Genomic DNA, 19,620 nt, shown 5'->3' with positions numbered 1-19,620 from the left:
TATTTTATCCAAGGATCAAAAGTCATCCATGGTTCTGTTTCAAGTGCCATTCCCCATTTTGATTTTAAGAGAGACTTGAAGTTAGGCTACAAAAAGGACAGTACAGAACCTTTGCAGAAAGTTTCGAATCTCTCAGAAAATCAGTTCTTACGATGCATATGGACAAAGTGATTATGCATTGAAAGGTACCAATAAATCACACAGCATGCCTGAGCAATGCACAAGTGAATACAAAACTCATGTCAGTTGCAGTATGTATATCTCTTCCTGAGTTAAGTTTCATTCCTAGTTTGGAATCCAAGCAGTCTGCTTCTTGTTTTTGGCAAGGTACTTGACCATAGAATAAGGCAATCCAATCTTTTGTTTTGATCTCCACCCTCTTTTTTCTTATATGGCTCAGCATTTCTCACTGCAACCATAACTCTGCTGTCTGCAGGAATATGTTTAAAATGTGGTCCTGTAAAAATAGAAATCAGATTTTTTTCTTTGAAGGTAGTATTTAATCCTCATATATTTTGTGATCTTGAAGATTTCAGCTGAACAGATTCAAAACGATCTTGTTTTTCCTGCAATGTAAAGAGACAAGTTCCCGTCAATCATGATTTCTCAGATTCACTCTGAAGTGTACGAACATCTCTTCACTCAGTATAAAAAGTCCTGGAACAAATTTATACTCTCAGTAACTTGAGTGCAACTCCTGTTGAAGACTTTACTGAGATTGTGCCACAGTAAATTAGAGTAGAATTTGGCCTTTAAACTAAATTGTAACATCTCTATAAATTAAAAATTGTACAAACTTCAAAATTCCATTGTGAGGTAGAAAGGATATGAATTTTTTAGTGTTTCCTTTATAGGAAGTATATAGATAGGTCCACAGCTACATACACAAATGGCATATTTTGCACAGCATTGAACAGAGACGTCAAGGTTATGGATTTTATGATAGAATTACAAAGAAATTATGATGCATTACTGTAAAAAATACAAAACATTCAAGAGTTAGAGCAGTTTGAGCAAAGAACTGAGAATGAGAAACTCCTGAACTCTGACACTTACTCCTTTGGTAGCCTTAACCAACCCACTTAGGCCTCAGTTCAGCAGAGCATTTAACACGTGTTGACCTTTCAGAGTGTGAATTGCCACCCCCTTCACTAAGGCTATGTCTACACTACAGTTTATGTCAGCATAACTTATGTCTCTCAGGGATGTGAATAAACCATCCCCCAAGCAACGTTAAGTTACACCAATATAAGTGCTCGTGTGCACGGCGCTATGTCATCGACACAGCTTCTGCCGTTCATGGAGGTGGTTTTATTATGCTGACGGGTAGCACAGCTGCATCGGTACAGCTGCGTCAGTACAGCTCTGTACATACAGACATGCCCTGAGGTACCAATTCTCCAAACACTTAACCCATGCATTTAACTTACTATAGGGAGCAATCACTTTGATTTTATTGGGACTACTCACAGTAGTGAAGTTAAGCATGTAAGCGTTTGCAGGTTCGGACCTAAAATGGGACTATTCCCACGTTTACGTGTTTTGCTTAATTCGGGATTGAACTAGAGCTGGGTGCTCTAGTGCTTTGCCAATCCAGTGAAAATTTTTGAGATTTCAAAAAAAAAATTGCTTTCTGCACCAGGAGGAACCAGTGACTTTTGGAAAAATTTGTAATGAAAAACAAGTGAGAGAGGGCACTCAGCTGGGATGTGGGAAACCCAGGTGCAAGTCCCCCGCTCCAAATCTAGGTTAGTGCACTAGCAACCAGCCTGCAGAGTCAGTTTCCAGTTCAATTTCTCCTGCTGGAGCTGTTCCAAATACCTTAATATTCACTGGGCCAACAAACAAGACTGACTCTGCAGCACAGTGGTTAGGTCACTTACCTGGAATGTGGGAAACACAGATTCAAGTCCCTCTTGCAAAGGAAGGATTCAAAGGTGAGTCTCCCACATTCTGGGTGAGGGCCCTACCCACCAGGACATTGGCTATTCTGTGGCACATCAAGCTCTCTCCTGTTTGTTAACAAAAAATGTTCCATAGCATGAAAACAAATGTCAAAACCTCAAAAAATTTTCCTGAAGTGGAATTGTTTTCTAGCCTGCCCTATAATTTACCTCTTGTGGTTATACCCAAGTTGATTCTCATCCAGAGCATTTCACTGACAACATTGGAGATGATTTTAGCTGGAGCAAAGAGAGTCATTAGTGTAAAAGGTAGCAAATTCACAACTGATGAAGAAATACGTTTTCAGACTATGTGTAATTAGACTGTGGATCTCATTGCCACAGGAGGCTGCTGAAGACAAGAACTCCAGGATACTGGAGAGAAGAAAAAGGGTGGGTGGTTTTGAGGTTATTGGTGGGAAAAGGTTGAGAATCCTGCAACTGTAGAAGCTTCATGCATCATCACATGGATTAAATTAGGTCTTCATAATGCTAATATAAATACCAAACTTGTCTTGGTGTACTACGATACAGACCTTGTTTTAAAAAAAGGAGTGGACATGTCTATGGACGGCAAGAAAATCTACAGCAATACTACTTAATGCTAACAAATATTTTGGAAAGAGATTAAACTAAACTCGCGCTTTGGGGTTTAAAATCACTCTCTATTACGATGAGACCTAATGCATATGCAGGGTCAGATTTTCCCCTAGCTGCCTACTGCAGGGTTTCCTGCACTTCCTCAGCCTGCTTCAGCACAGCAATTCCTACATTCTGTGTTGTTGTTACAATAATACTGCAAATAAATATTTTTCCTTTTTTACATTAGGGGCTCAGCTCTGCATTTCTTATCTAGTCAAAGCTCTCAATAACTTCATGAGAAGTCTATAAGGTGCCACAGGATTCTTTGCTGCTTCTACAGAACCAGACTAACATGGCTACCCCTCTGATATGAGAAGTTTTGGAACACAGAAAAGTAATCACCTAGGGTCTGATCCTATTTTTAATATATTTCTGATTTTTTCTCTCTCCGTTGATACATCTTTACATTGTCCCTGTCCCCCATATTTTTTTTGCTCTCTTTTCTCTGTTTTTTTTTTTTAAGAAGTTGTACCTCTCATCTTTTGCATTAATGAAGAATGATGCCTATCACATGTGTTTTGAGAAAATATATAATAAATCCCAGTTATCTGCAGGGATATAGGATGCAGACTTGAGCAAGCTAATGAGGTCCTGGAGGCTGAGTCTGGCAACTCTGATTATCCAGCAGATGGAAAAAAAAAGCCAGAGATATCTGACGGGCTTATTTGAAAAGGTAACAGTGTACAGGGAAGCCTATTAAAATGAACATAGGAACTTGAGTTAAGAATAGTCTGTTTGAAAACAGTGCTCAGGTGTGCAAGTGATTGCTATTCTCAGTATAAAGCACTAAGCTTACTTTTAAACTACAAAACCTATTTCTTCCAGCAATCCTTCCTCTCTTCTTCTAATCATTACAGGCCCAGTCCTGCACACTTCATCAACCAAGCCTTTAAACTCATCAGGACTATTCATGGTAGTAAATGCAAAATTCAGCAGCAGAGGTGGTCAAAAACTTTCACTACATTCAGCAGTAGAGAGCTTTCACAAAATCAACACTTCTAAGTCATTTTCTTTTTTGCAAGGTTCAAAATGGGGGGGAGCATCTTTTTTGAGGGGACAAGGGACAGAATATTTTGCTTTTTTAAAAAAAAAATCATTTTTGAAATTTTGAATTTCAATATGCTGTATTCCCCTCCCCTTTTCTTCTTCTTGCCACTGATTACAATAAAATGAATGATGTCCAGATGTGGGGTTCTCTCACACACACTTTTTCATCTGGCCCTTCTAATGTTTCCAAAGTTGAAGATATGCGCAGAATTCATGTCTCTCGCAGATTTCCTTGTTTCCCCGCAGAAATATTACTTTCTGACAGGGAAGCAAAAAGCGAAGCTGCAAGAGCAGTCATGCACTCCTCCCTAGCAGTGCAGGTACATCATTTCAGGCACTCGGAGCAGCCGGCAGAGAGGTTGATCACCATGGGGCTGGAGAAACCCCAGCCAGTGGCTCCTACCATAGGTGTCAACTTTCTCCAGCACCGGTAGGTGCTCATGCCCCCTGGCCCCGCCTCGATCCCACCTTTTCCCCGTCCCTGGCCCTGCCCCCATTCCAACCCCTTCCCCAAAGTCCCCACCCCAACTCCGCCCCCTCCCTGCCCCTATTGGATTCCTTCCCCAAATCCCCGCCCCAACCCTGCCTCTTCCCCCAGCGTGCCGTGTTCCCCCTCCTCCCCTCTCCCTCCCTGCCCCGCAAAACAGCTGTTTCACGGCGGAAGCACTGGGAGGGAGTGGGGAGAAGCAGGATGTGGCAGCGCGCTCGCGGAGGAGGCAGAGGTGAGCTGGAGCAGGGGAGTGGGGTGGGGCCATGGAGAGCTGCTGGTGGGTACTCAGCACCCACTAATTTTTCTCCATGGGTGCTCCAGCCCCGGCTCCTACCCTGAGTTGGGATCAACTGCTAGTTCCGGCTGGACTGGAGGCAAGAGAGGATGGGACTTCCTCTTCCCCTGCAAGGAGTGGCTGGGGCTGTGTCAGACCCACCCCCAGAAACCTCCCCGAGCTGCAGGAAGCTCAGCATCCTCCCCTGCTTCCTGCTCCCATCACTCCTCAACTGCAGGGGGAGGGGTCACTATATGGGGAGCTGCTTCCCCATCCGCCCAACCCCCATGCATCTGGACCTCCAGACACCCTCGCCAAGCTTCACCTCATACACCCTGAACCCCCCTACCCCTCCATACCTGAACCCCACCCCACTGAATCTCAACCCCTGCATCTGGAACCCCCCTTCGCCCAGACCCTCTGCCTCTAGACCCCCACCCCTGCACCTAAACCACCCCCCACTGAACTCAAACCCCCACACTGATGAGCCACACCCTCCCTGCACCACTCTGAGTCCCCCCCTGAAGCCCCCCATGCCACTAACCCCCAACTAGATGCCCCCAGACCACCACCCCACTAAGCCCCACTCTCCCAGCCCCAAGACTTCCCCGCTGAGACCTCCACACCCAGACCCTTCTGCTGAGCCTCAACCACCTTCACCTGGAAGCCCCTGCAGGGTCCCATTGCTCCTGCACCTGGAAGTCCCCCACTGTACATCCAGATCCCCCCACACCTAAACCCCTCACTGAGCTGCCTGCACCCATATTTTCCCACACAGAATCCTCTCATCCCACACCTGGATCCCACCACACTGAGCCCCTTCACACTTGGATCCTGCCTGGTTGAGCCTGCCTGCCCCACACCTGGTGCACCGGCACAGAGGGGCAATGCCCCAGGGTGTTTCTGGGGCAGACCCAGGCCTTGTGCTGTGTCAGGGTCGAGTGCAGCCTCATCGCTGAATCCGTGTCCCGAGGTTGTGGGGGCTGCAGGGTGATCTCCCACCTTTATGCAGCCAGTGGACTGTGCTCCCCACTGCCATGCTGGAGCCTCTGCATTTATTTATTGACAAATAAATCTTGCAGAATTTTGCAGAATTTTAGAATGTGCGCAGAATTTTTAATACGCTTATTAAATTTGCAGATGATACCAAACTGGGAGGGATTGCAACTGCTTTGGAGGACAGGGTCATAATTCAAAATGATCTGGACAAATTGGAGAAATGGTCTGAGGTAAACAGGAAGAAGTTTAACAAAGACAAATGCAAAGTGCTCCACTTAGGAAGAAACAATCAGTTTCATGCATACAGAATGGGAAGAGACTGTCTAGGAAGGAGTACGGCAAAAAGGGATCTACGGGTTATAGTGGACCACAAGCTAAATAAGAGTCAACAGTGTGATGCTGTTGCAAAAAAAGCAAACGTGATTCTGGGATGCATTAACAGGTGTGTTGTGAGCAAGACACGTGATGTCATTCTTCCGCTCTACTCTGCGCTGGTTAGGCCTCAACTGGAGTATTGTGTTCAGTTCTGGGCACCACATTTCAAGAAAGATGTGGAGAAACTGGAGAGGGTCCAGAGAAGAGCAACAAGAATGATTAAAGGTCTAGAGAACATGACCTATGATGGAAGGCTGAAAGAATTGGGTTTGTTTAGTTTGGAAAAGAGAAGACTGAGAGGGGACATGATAGCAGTTTCCAGGTATCTAAAAGGGTGTCATAAGGAGGAGGGAGAAAACTTGTTCATCTTAGCCTCTCAGGATAGAACAAGCAGCAATGGGCTTAAACTGCAGCAAGGGAGGTTTAGGTTGGACATTAGGAAAAAGTTCCTAACTGTCAGGGTGGTTAAACGCTGGAATAAATTGCCTAGGGAGGTTGTGGAATCTCCATCTCTAGAGATATTCAACAGTAGGTTAGATAAATGTCTATCTGGGATGGTCTAGACAGTATTTGGTCCTGCCATGAGGGCAGGGGACTGGACTCGATGACCTCTTGAGGTCCCTTCCAGTCCTAGAATCTATGAATCTATGAAATTTTTGGCACATCATGCCCTCAGGAGCAGGTAACCTTACTGGCATAAAGTCAGTCTTAGGTTGCTCACTCATGTCAAGTCTCCTTAAGCCTGAGGCCTAGTGTGGTAAGTTGAAATCTTTCAGCCCTTAGTCTGTAGGCCTTGCATTACGCTGCCTTACCTTACTTGTATACCTAATACACGCTTGTCACTCCTAAATACTTGTCAAATTTATATTTATATAATCCTGTCCTACTTCTGTCTATTCATCATCACACATTGACTGCATATGAAACAACATAACCACAACAATAACACAACTAAATGATAAAATGAGCTAATTAGCTATATTAAACTAACAGTGTCAATAAAAAATAATATTAATACTCACCTTTGTTGCCAATGACTTCAGCTTTCCCAGCAATGACTGTTTATTTGAATATACTATTTCCTCTTCGTTATCTTCTCCTTCCATTATAGCACAGCTGTCAGCAGCTGGAAGCTCACACTCTTTCGAGTTAGCTGTCATCACTAATTTGGAATATTTATACTCCAACCTGAAAGCACAAACTTGGACAGTTATTTTCTTAATACCCCATATTCTAGCTGCAACAGTGCAGGTGGTCAGAACACTATCTGCACCTATTCCTAGGGTTATTTGTTAAGCATCTGTAAAGAATCAGAAGTTATATTTTAAGAACCAGAAGTAAGAGAGCATGACTGAACTGCATTAGCAGCTCATCCATTTCCTGTTTTCCAGACTAGAACAGAACAAACTCCATCCCATAAAGTCTTTAAAGCAAAGACCTTCAGACTTTTTCTAAAAGATACACTCAAGACCAAGCAGAAACTGTAAGCTTGAGTCAGGAATCACTGGGTAGAATTCTGTGGCCTATATTATGCAGGAGGTCAGCCTTGATGATCATAATGGTCCATTTTGGTCTTAAAATCTATGACCTTACTCATCTCTATTGCTTCCAGCCTTAAGCCAACCTCTGTCAGAGGTTAGGAGGAAACTTCTCATGGCTATCCCACAACTGCGGTTTCAGGGTATCTTGCACCTTCCTCTGCAGCATCTATTATGGCCATTGCTGGAAACAGGAAATCGGACTAAGTGGATCACTGGACTGATAGGTATGACATTTCCCTACACTGTTAGGGTTTAATTCAAAGTCCAGTGGAATCCATGGGAGTTTTTCTAGTGACTTCAATGAGCTCTGGATCAGCCTTTTGATTTATTTTTGTATGCACCTCAAGTACCGTACTTACTTCTGATTTTTCTTCCAGAAGTAGCAGGTTAAGGCTATGAGCAGCACAGCTGTGAATGCACCAACACCTGCTCCAACTTTTAACCAAAAGTCCATGGTTTCACAGGTGCTGACCTGTTTCTCAGGCAAGGCAATCCCCTTCATGCATTGCTTTGGCTCATTCCAGACATATAAGGTTTCCTTTAAAAAAAAAAAAGAGAGAGAGAGAGAATATAGAAAAGTGATGTGAATGTAGAGAATGTTTATGGACATTTTGAGGTTAAGCCAATAACATGTTTATGAGGAAGTGAAATTACAGAAAACGGAGGTCTTATTTACTTTAAAAAATATATATTTATCATATCAGGGCCAGATTCTCCACTGGGTTATGCACCTTTTCTCCATACACTACAGGGACGCATACTGTCTGTAAATGCCTGGGAGAAATCCCTGCTGGTACAAGTGTATTGCTGTCAGGTCCTCTGCCTATGCCCCTCCCCCCGCCCCGCCATTCAGCATGGAGGAGTGTGCTGGGAAAAGGGAGTAGGTGTGGTGTAGTCTGGCTACGACGTCCAGGACCCTACCCCAGTGGAGCAACTTAGGGTATGTCCACACTGCACTCAGAGATGTGACTACACCCCAGGTAGGCATACCCATGCTAGCTCTAATCTAGCCTGCTCCCCCAAAACAGCAGTGAAGATGACGCAAGCCCACGCTGTTGCAACAGTGCACATCCTGGTTCTGGTCAGACTAGTCTATGCTGCTGTGTCTTCAGTGCTAGCTAAACTAAAGCTAGTGCAGCTATACCGACATGAGTGGCAATCATGCCTCTGATTGCAGTGTAGACATACCATTAGAGCAGTGTGGCAGCTACTCTATACTACACAGGGGCTTGGGACAGCCCTAATTATCAGGGAGCTGTAACAGGGCTCCCTAGCGCTCCGACCCCTTGCTCCTGCACTGAGCTGAATTCTCGTGCAGGGCAGAATCTAACCCATGTCTCCAAAATGGCTTGGCCTAGTGAGATTTAACAGTAAGAATAATTTTGGAATGAGACCCAACTGCATTCCCCTGAGTCATGGCTGCAGGCACGGGGAGGGGACAAAGGATGTATGCTCAAAGCTTGCTCCTCACACAGGCTAGCAGAGATTGGGATTGGGACAGAGAGGGAAACGGGTGGAGCCTGTCTCTGACATAGTGGTCAGAAGAGCAGATCTGGAATGGAGAAGGGTTAGTAATCTGCGAATGGAGAAGGCCAGTAGCAGATAACTTCTCCCAGGAGCAAAGAGGGAGTGGAATGAATTGTGAATCTTTCCCTGGTCTGCTCTTGGAGCAGCATGGCTAGGTGATGTACAGGCACAATCTAGCCCTGTGGCTTTTACACAGGCAGTTTAACAGCACCCCCGAGACTACACAACTCATCCAATTTGACTAGAAGGCTTCAGTCCTCTACCTGAAATCCCTTTTTACAAGCTCCCTCAATCTCATGGTAGTCATGCTCTGTGCATAAAGGGCAGGCTTCTGCACTTTCCCACATGAAGTAGAAGGTGCATCCATCACAGGTGCCAACAGGGCATGTGCTAGGAGAAAAGCAAAGTTTGGTTAGCACTTGTGACACAGGTTTCATTCCGGGGAAAGGAGAACTGGTCAGGATTCTCTGCCTCCAGCCTACTGCTGAAGAGCGCTAATAATAATTACGATAATTAATAACCACCCATTGATTCAACATTTCCAAAACAAACCAAAAATGCCAATCAGTTAAATATCTAGCTTCAAATAAAGAAGGTGTTAGTCTTGCAAATTTTTGGAAATACGAGTCCAGATACCACTGATATAAAACTCTATAAACTAAACTAGAAGCAGTCATGGAAAGCACTGGAGTTATTCCAGATTTGCACCAATGTACGCAAGGGGGAGAATCTGGCCCATAATGTTCAGCTTTGTAAATATGTTCTGATATCCTTAAAAAGCACTTCCTAAGATGAAGTTTTATCAACTTCTGATTTCATAACTGTGTTTTATGTATATCCCTTGTACTTGAGGGTGTCTTTCTGATGTGTTCCAATCAACAAATTGGAGTGACTAAACAATGAAGATTTATTAATTGACTAACTGAGCCAAGTTGCCATGGACTGCTATACACCAAAGGCCAAATTTTCAAAAGTGGCCAATGATTTGGAATTTCTCAAGTTGGACATACCAAAATTGAGGCAACCTAAATCAGTATCTGCCTTTGAAAACTGTGGGCTAACACTTTTAACTTTGTACCCCATTGCCTGCCACACCTAAATGAAAGCTGTCAATAGTTTCAGTAGATGTCACTATTCTATAAAGATGTCAAAATTACAGCTGTATTTCATCAGCATAGTTTATACAGTTACCACTAGGTGGCTAGGTAATACAGGCCTCTGCTCTAGTGACTCTGAATTCTTTTCCAGAATAAATTTTATATTTGAGGAAAGCTAAGAAACAAAATTTATATGAAAAATAGCAGGCCATATTCATCCTTGATGTAACGCCAATGATTTCATTGGCAAATATCTAGAATTACAGGGGGAAAGTTATAAATTACTAGAAAAATATATATATATTTGAACAGAGTTCATCCCTGGTGTAACCCCACTGGCAGCAAAAAAATTAAATTTTGTTCCAATCTATTTTTCTAGTAACATCTAGCATTTCCCCTACAGTTACAGATATTTGTGTGAATTAGAAACAGAACCCCAGTGTTCTATTATGTTGTGAGTAACCCCACCATTGCTGCCACCCTGAAGCCCAGAAGCCTGCGTAAACCCCATTTTGTTTTCTTATTTCAAGGTGTTCAGGCAAAAACACTTATTGCAGTAATTACAGCTGCTGTTTCTACTTGCACTGAGTTGATAGGGGAACATTAATTGTAATTGTGATGCTTTGAGTGATTTCCTCCGTAGGTGGCAGCCATGCTCTGTAATAATTACTTAGCGGAAGGATGTTTACTAGCCTAGTGAACATGTAACAGCTTCTGCACAAACCTGAGGAGTACAAATGGCCCTATTTCATGTTCAGTTAGTAGAACAGAACACTAGCTGCACTTCCACGACACTTGCTCAATTGTTGTTACCGGCAGCTAGGCTGGCTCTAAACAGTGACGGTAACTGGAAGTCTGTTCAACAGCCAAAAATACGCAGTTGGTTCATTAAATCTGGATCATACTTGCTATAGAAAAAACTGATTTAAGGGATTTGTAATGTCACCCTGAAATTTGTCACACATTTGACTTATCTTAACAAAATCCAGAGAGCTAGAAGACCAACTTCACTTGGCTTGATTTGACTAATTCGGAACACTACCTCTGGATCAGAGAGTATTTTCTCAGGAACATTTGTAGGCCTATTACCCATGTTCCTTTCATCTCTCACCTTGGCTAAACCAGGAATAAACTACAAAGAAGGCATTCCTTATTTAGACATTTTTGTTACAAATACAGAGGTCTACTCTGATGTTAAATGCTCTGCTTGAGCTGTTATTGGACCATGATCTTCCTCAATCAATACAAGATACTTATATGATCCCCTTTACCATAGTATCTGAGCACCTCAAAATCTTTAATGTATTTGTCCTTGCAATGCCCCAATGAGTTAGAAAAGTATCACATTTTAATAGATGGGGATCTGAAGCATAGAGGCTAAGGGTCTTGCCCAGGGTCACACAGGAAGTCTGTGGCAGAGCAAGCTTAATTCCTGTTTAAACTAGAGTTCATATTTTAGAAAAACATCCACATTTTAATTTAAAAATTTTCAGTGATGGAGAATCCACCATGACCTTTCGTGAATTGTTTCAATGATTGATTACCCTCACTGCTAAAAATCTGCACCTCATTTCCAGTCTGAATGTATCTATCTTTTTATATCTTTGTCTGCTAAATTGAAGAGCCCGCTGTTATCAAATTTCTGTTTCCCAGGTAGGTACTTATGGATCTATTCAAACCCTTAACCTTTTCTTTGTTCAGTTAAGCAGACTGAGCTCCTTGCATCTATCACTATAAGGTTGACAATCCTTAAATCATTCTCTTGGATCTTCCCCAAACCCTCTCCAATTTATCACCATCCTTCTTGAATTGTGAGCCCCAGAACTGGACACAGTGTTCAAGCAGAGGTTGCACAAGTACAAAATAGAGAGGTTAAATCAACTGGCTATTGTGCACTCTTTCCTGGCTTTACTGCCTAAGAGCAGGCTGTTGTGCATTTGCTCTTAGGCGCTACCGCAGGGGCCTCATAGCCAGCAATAGCTAGAATGTGCTGCCCGCAGTTCACCTGGAGGTGACATAGACATGGGTCACTGTGGCCAGGTACTCGCCTGGAAGGAATGTGTGTCGTCTCCTGGACAGTCACAGATGGGAGAAAGCACTTCGCACTACTTGCTAATCTAAGGCAACGAAAAGAGTTTTGCCAAGGATGGCTTAAGAGGACTGGGCATCTAGGCAATACTGTACTACCCTTAATTAAATACCTGGGGACTGAAATATCGCCTTGGCCTGGTTTGGTGGGATTACACCTCACCACCACAACAGTTGCACGTCCGTTTTCACAGGGGGTTGTAAGTGTAGAAGACCTAATATGAAAGAAGAGCAAAAGTTTTCAATGAATATTGATTTTACTTTAAAAAATGACATATTGCACAATATATGCATATTTACATGTATAGACACAATTCTGCCTAGGTATGCACCTAGAGCTAGAGAGAGTCTGGAGACTCTGCCTGATTTCCAGCAGTGCTGAATCATTCTGACCCAAGTCACCACTGGGCTCGCCTCTGAGGAACAGCCTCCCCCCAGTCCAAAATAACAGTATTAGAAATCATAGCCACAGAGATCATGGTCTGAATGTTACTGTGCAAGAAATACTACAGTCAACTCATTCACTCCACTAGACCAGAAAGCTGCAAACTGCACTTCTGCAATTGCAGAAGGTGAGCAGGACTCGGAGAATGACATATGTTGCATCAATATGCTCCCTGTAGGCTAACGGCTTAAAACTACAATAATCTTACCCAAAGCAGGGTCACTGGTAGGTAGGGTGACCAGATGTCCCGATTTTATAGGGACAGTCCCGATATTCGGGGCATTGTCTTATATAGGCTCCTATTAGCCCCCACCCCCATCTCGATTTGTCACACTTGCTGTCTGGTCACCTTACTGGTAGGGATAGTACCTGGAGGAACAAACTAGGAAGAGGACACTGTAGTCTGAGCATGTTTCAAACCAAGTGATTTTTTTTTCTCCAGTTCATTTTTGTAACAAAAATGTAAAAATAAAAATGAATGCAAAAGGAAGTATATAAATGTAAAGAACACATTTAAAAAAGAAATGAAGGAGAAGCCAGGGCCCAGAACACAAGGTTGAAGATGGCACCTGGAAATATCCAGGCTCTCCTCTCTGTAAAACAGGAATAACTCAGACTCGTGCAAGCTGCTGCATTAGCTGATTTCACAACCTACTCATCAGCACACCAATCAGTCTGAGCCCTGGAAGAGTGTCGTAAGGACCTTCCCCCTAAGTCTACATTCCCTTTAAACAATTAAAGGGAAGAGCGCTGATGTTCCTCCTACGGAGCATTTTCCACCTACTTGAAAAAGAAATTCACATCAGGTATTGTCCTTTGGGAAGATGGAAACATTTCTGTTTCAATGTTAATATTTCCCAGAGTGGTTTCAACCGTAGCTCCTAAAAATAATAGCAAACAAACAAATAAAAAAGAGAACAAATTAAGCATGTGGTTTTTGAAAGGTACAGGCTTTGTACTTTACACAGTGTGCTTTCCAGAATGGCATTTGATTTGCTAATTAAGAATTTGTCCAGTAATTTCGCATTATGCACAATTTTTAAAAAATAAACCGTGAACTTCTACGCATCTCATAAGATACAATTTTTCTATCGAAGGGTATGCAATAAAACAAAGAGCTAATACTAAAATTCACGGTGTGAGATAGAGTTTTACATTTTTCAAAGGTAATGTGCAGTTTGTGGAGGATGCCATGTCTACAACCCTAACGAGTGGAATCCTCTATCCAAATAACAAGGCCCGCATAGGAATTAACAGTGTGAGCGTCCCTGCGTTGCCCTATACTGTCCTCTACCAATGCATGGGTGGACCGCCTCTTCGGAGTTCAAAGTTTGTGCTCCATGCTCATTCTGTGTCTGTGGAGACTGCCAATGTGAGGGGCTGTCCTTTCAATGAGGAGGATGGCCCTAGTCCAGTAGAGACAGGCAAAAAGTAAGGGGACACATTCACAAACTTTTTTTTTCCCTTCAATAAACGTTCTCCCATTAGTTCGTGCTGAAATTCCTAAGCAGCTCCTTTATCCCCCTGCACTGTGACCCTTAGGGTTGGGGCCTACCCAGGGTAGTATGGGAGACAATGAACTCCATATGTTGCAGCTCCACCTCCTGCGCAGGTGAGGAGGAGAAAGGCAGGGAATGGGAGGAGCTTTTGTTCTTCTCTGCCTTGCATTGGCCAACACAGCTGAGCCAAACCAGTAGGAAAACAGATCGGTTAATGGTATAGACCAGTAGCTGCTTAACCTCCCCTGGAGCAAAGGGGGAGCCCGAGATTGAATTGTGACTCTACTGGCTCTCTGGCTGGCTCCTGGGGTGATACAGCTATTCACTGCCCCTTACTCTGGACTGAGATTAAACTCTCAGTCTAGTCCTGAATATATTATTTTGAAACCATGACAACAGGTTTCTTCCCTAAAACACCTCCTCCATTCCCCTTGCCAAATATCTTCCAGCAAGGTGCTTGAAAGCCTTCTGATTATAAGGCACTCTCGCCTTTGTTTCTCTGCTGTCTTCCTTGTTCATTGCTGTGCATGAAAAGTATCGACATCTGTCCTAGGTCGGGTACACCCCACCTATTGCACAGGGCATCTGTACTGCACCATCTCCTCAGGGATCAGAGAAGGGGAAAACACATTAGGAGCATGTGACCCAGTGTCAGAGGGCAAGGGCACAGTGGTCTCAGGTAATGAGTTTCAGCTGGCCAGACCAGGTCAGTGTACCCGGACTTACTTATGTCATAATCTGTATCTAATGGATGTCATGTCATATGTCATTGGAAAATGAATAACTCACTGAGCCTTGGTATTCTTGTGTGATGTATATACGGGGTAGATATTAAGAGTTAGGGATATATGCTGGAATTATGACTAAAATGTATTTAAACCAGGCATGTCAGGGGAAGTGGGTAAAGAGGTCTGCCCTAAGCAAAGGAATGTTTATTTGCTTCTCTGACCAGCCCGGTCATCAAGCAAAGACAAGGAAGATCCATTTACATGTTAGGTAAACAAAGTGATCAAGCTAACAAGCGAGGGAGAAGACAGCTTCCAGCAGGGAAAAGAAACTTTATCTGGGCTATAAAGACAGAGGGTCTGAACGTCAGGTGATAATCAATTGAATCAACTGATTACTGTGTTATAAAAGTGTATCAAGTCAGGTCTTTTCTGAAAGCTAATGACACACTGGTCATTAATATCATTGTGAAATGCATGTATTAGCACTGTATCGGGAACTGTGAATACTCACTGATATTGGGCTTTACAGTCTGACCAAACAAAGGGAGAAACAGGGTTTTACCCAGACAGGAAGGAAGGCAACTACCTACCTGTCTCCAATCAAATTAAGCAAAGTGTTACCAAAAACAATGGGAGTTTCATTTACATGCAAATCAGTGTAGGGGTGGGAAGATCACAGGAAGGGAAGAACAGCATGAGGTCATTCTGCCTCCTGAAACAAGATCATTGAACTTTGGAAGATACAAGCAGACACAGAAAGCCAGCACAAGACAGACGTAAGGGAACAGAGCTGAGACAGATGGGTCCTTCAGCTGAGGGGGGCTTAAGTCTCTGGAAATTGAATATAGGCGAGAAACCTGCTTAGGCAAAGATCTTTCACCTAGGAAGACAAGGGACACCAGCCACTTCTGTTTCTGTGGAAGGCCCTGACTGAGAGAAAGGCAAGAAAGAAGAAAGACTGGTAAGAAATCAATCTTGAACAAAGACTGTAGCTTGTTAAGTCTTAGCTATTAGAAAGGATATTTTCTATTGTTTTACTTGTAACTGTTTCTGTTTTCATCCCTTATATGTGAACTCACTTAATCCTATGTATATTTGTTAGTAAATTGGTTTTATTTTTCTATAAACGAACTCAGTGCTGTGTTTTCAGGGAAGGGTGTATTTACCCCAGTTAAATTAACAAGCTGTAAAGTGCTTTTTTCTCTTTAAAGGAGCAACAAATCTTATTATTTCTCTGAGGGGTGCAGGTGAGGGATGGACACTTCAGGGCACACAATTTTGGGGAAATTCGGGACTGGGAGTGTGTTGGGGTCACCCTGCTGGTTGTAACCAAGGCTGGTGGAAGCCAGAGCAGTGCTGTAGATGAACTGCTGGGGTCAGAGCTGCCTAGCACACAGACACTCAGGGCTGATCTACACTGGGAACTTACATTGGCATAGCTACGTTTCTCTAGGTCAACAGAAGAATTCTTCCCTCAACCAAGCTACTGCCTCTGGAGAGGAGAATTACCTTTGCTGACAGGAGAACCCCTCCCGTCAGCATAGGTAGTGTCTACACTGAAGTGCTACAGTGGCGCAGCTGCACCTTTGTAGTGGTTTAAGTGTAGACATACCCTTAGCGCATCACCTGCACACTTGCAGGCTGGCTGTGAGCATCCCAGCTCGGAAGCTATAGCAGCAAAGCACTATAAGGAACGCCAGGTTGCAGGGTAAGTGCAGACACAGCCCTTTACTGGTCTGAACTGCAGCACCAGAATAGTGACCAAGTATAAACTAATAAATATTGAGCCTTCTCCACAGAGAGGCTAAACCACTGCAGTCTCCACTGATGCGCATAGGATTTGCAGGATTAGACCATAAAACAATATCGCCCTTTTTCTTAGTTGCAGCTGAACAGCCTACAGAGTCTTCCTCATGAACAAAAAGTAAAAGGCACAAAACCATGTACCTAAGAATGTATCAGCAAGGCTGTTGGACTGCAGAGCCAGTGCTGTTCTGAACCCCTTACTGTCTGATGGGATGATCGTAGACTGGCATACAAAAGTTCCCACCAAGCTTGAAGAGTCTTCTGATTCAGCTACCATGTCCTTTACCGTGACATCTGTTATATTGTCTGTGCAAATCGCCATCTTCTTTCCCTATGGACATTAAACAAGTAAGGGAAGGTGTTAACTTCTGGCAGGATTTGCAGCCTTGTCAGGGAGGGGATGCAAACATAGAGGGTGCTGATTCCCCATTAGCAACTGTCATCAAGAAAGAGAAAACATGCAACATTACTTTGCCATCATGAAGCTTTCAATTAAATTCTGGTGCAAATTCTGAAACAGCCAGTCATATGTATTATCCAGAACCTGTGATACTAAGCACCTTTATTGGTTTATCTTGACAACATGGTGTTTATTTGCAAAGCATAATAAAATGCCTTGTAAAAGAAAAGCATTTTCCCCTTAGCCATATAATGATACACTGAATAGGACCTATTATCTGGGGTTTAATCTGGAAAAATTGTTCTCTGAAAGCGTAGAAATGCATGCAAAGAACAAATGCATGTATATTAGGTTCTAGCCCACACCACAAGCCTGCATTAGTGTCTCATGGAGTCATCCATATCCTTCCATGCAGACCGACAGTAAAATTTTAGAGCAACAGCAACAAAGGACAAAGCAATTTACTCATAAAGGGCCCAGTTCTGCAAGATAATGAGCACTCCATGTTCCTCATCCAGCAATGCACTTAAACACAGGTTTAACTCAAAGCAGGTGTGTCACTCCAAGATGATGGGACTACTCACCTGCTTAATGTTACACCGGTGCTTACATGCTTTGCTGGATCAGGAAGAGTGCTCAGCAGCTGACAAAGCTGAGCCTTGAGACTCTGATCCAGCTAAGCAATTAAGCATCTGAGTAATTTTAAGCATGCAGCTAGGCCCATTGGATTACTGACATCCATGGAACTACTTACATGCTTTCATTTATGCATGGGCTTACGTGCTTTGACAGATCAGGGTCCATACTAGCCATGTGTTGGTCAGGGGTGAAAGTAACTTACAGGACTTACCAGTACTGCCGGAGTCCTGAGGGGGCCGTGGCCTCATCCGGAAGAGGCGTAGCCTCAAGGTTTAAAGGCCCTGGGGAACCAGCTGTGGCTGGGAGACCCAGAGCCATTAAATCAACCAGGGGCTCCCAGCTGCAGAGGTGGCTGGGAGCACCCCGGGGCTCAAGGGCAAATTAAAGGGCCCGGGGCTCTGGCCGCCAGGGGGAACCCGGAGCTTTGTGGGGCTGGGACAGGGATTTAAAGGGCTCTGGGCTGACCGCAGCCGCGGGGAGCTTTGAGTCCTTTAAATCCTAGCCCCGGCCGGGATTCAAAGGGCTCTGGGCTGCCTGCAGCCACGGGGAGATTCGAGCCCTTTAAATCCCTGCCCCAGCCCAGCTGCCGGAGCCACGGCTGAGATTTAAAGGGCTCAGAGCTCCCTGCCACTGTGTGCAGCCCAGAACCCTTTCAATCCCGGCTGTGGAAGTCGATGCGGTCCAGCACGATGTACTGGCTCTAGCCGGTACGGACCGGACCGGCTTACTTTCACCTTTGATATCAGTACATTTCAAGACTCAGATTAAGCCCCCATTGCTGGAAATCCTGGTTTTCAACTGCATCGGTTAAACACTTTTCACCACTGCTCCGAAAGTCTGAAAACAAAAGGTCAAGTACAGACACAGGAAGTGCACAGCTGTAGCAGACAGCTGGGCATCAAGGGACTCCATAGACAGAAACACTGGGGCCATGAAGAAAGAAGTCAATAGCAAAGAGTCTCAGCTGCTAGCTCAGCAGAACACCATGTTAGCAGCCGAAAACTCGGGTGTATGACTGGATTTAGGAGACCCCCCTGGCGTGAGAGCAAAGGAAAATCAGTGAAGCTACGGAGTCAGCAAGCTCCATTTCTGTGCATCAATTCTGCCTTTAACACTCCGGTGCCCTCACCGGAGAATCATTCTGCCATATACAGCAGCCCTACTGGAAAGTGCTTGTGCAATGCAGGGCCCATTTCTGTAAGTAGCTGAGGGAGCCAAGGAATGTTAGCTCCTCCCAAGATCAAGTCCCAACTGACCAGTGGGATACTGCAACGTATCAATGTCAGGAAATGGAAACGCCGAGTGTAAGGATACCCCTGCCCACCTGCAAAAGCCAACACTCACCTCATTCCCACACAGGCTGATGTTAAAGAAATGAAAGAACTTTGTCCCTTTGGATGTAAAGCTGGGTCCATTCATTAATGACCCCACCCCACTGAGGTTGGTAAAGTCATAATTCAGGCTCTGGTTGTCCCTGAGGTAAGAGAACGTGCAGTCACTGAAGCAGGTGGAATGGTCCTTTGGGAAGGAGAGAAGGTAAATATTATAGGACAGCTACTGACCCCAACAACTCCCCTTCCTCTGCTAAAAGTAAAGGGAGAGTCCCTCCTATCTCCCTGGCTCACATCTTCCCCTCTGCCTAGGTTGGTGAGGTGAGAGCTCCCACTCCTGTTCCAAACTATTTTAACCACAGCTTATATCCGCTGCAGGCTACCACCATTATATCACAATCTGACGTGAGTCTAGAATTCCAGTCAGCAGATGGCATTGGCAAGTGTATGCAACCCCAATTAATCCAGTGTTGGTCTTTGTCCCCTACAGTAGCTAGATAACATAGCAGTTTACGAGTCCATCACTACATTTTCACTAATGGATCTGGTGCTTTCAGTCAGCCAGCTTGGGTTTTTGGATCCCAATGTCCTGGGTTCGATCACTGGAGATGGACTAGACAGGGGTTTCGTTGCACAGAAACATAAATATAGCATATCACCACATGTTTACAAACAGAAGTTACATCAGGGATGAATTTAGAGCTATGAAACATTGGTTTTAACTACACCGCAGGACAAGCAACCTGGTG

The 19,620-nt window shown here is 44.2% G+C and overlaps 1 protein-coding gene across 2 annotated transcripts in view; it reads right to left on the bottom strand.

Moving 5' to 3' along the window:
• Positions 1 to 432: 432 nt before the first annotated feature.
• The window catches only part of ELAPOR2 (endosome-lysosome associated apoptosis and autophagy regulator family member 2), a 147,599-nt gene continuing 128,411 nt past the window's right edge, over positions 433 to 19,620 (bottom strand). For both annotated transcript variants that reach the window (XM_044978945.1, XM_044978954.1), the window contains 8 exons: positions 18,885 to 19,058; positions 16,643 to 16,832; positions 13,253 to 13,349; positions 12,137 to 12,238; positions 9,102 to 9,228; positions 7,671 to 7,849; positions 6,793 to 6,958; positions 433 to 566 (listed from right to left, as the gene is read on the bottom strand). In XM_044978945.1, the coding sequence (XP_044834880.1) occupies positions 507 to 566; positions 6,793 to 6,958; positions 7,671 to 7,849; positions 9,102 to 9,228; positions 12,137 to 12,238; positions 13,253 to 13,349; positions 16,643 to 16,832; positions 18,885 to 19,058 (1,095 nt within the window). In that variant the 3' untranslated portion in view covers positions 433 to 506. The remainder of the gene's footprint in view (positions 567 to 6,792; positions 6,959 to 7,670; positions 7,850 to 9,101; positions 9,229 to 12,136; positions 12,239 to 13,252; positions 13,350 to 16,642; positions 16,833 to 18,884; positions 19,059 to 19,620) is intronic.

The sequence above is a fragment of the Mauremys mutica genome, chromosome 1, assembly GCF_020497125.1.
Source record: "Mauremys mutica isolate MM-2020 ecotype Southern chromosome 1, ASM2049712v1, whole genome shotgun sequence".
Taxonomy (NCBI): domain Eukaryota; kingdom Metazoa; phylum Chordata; order Testudines; family Geoemydidae; genus Mauremys; species Mauremys mutica.
This window is presented reverse-complemented; position numbering and strand designations above follow the sequence as displayed.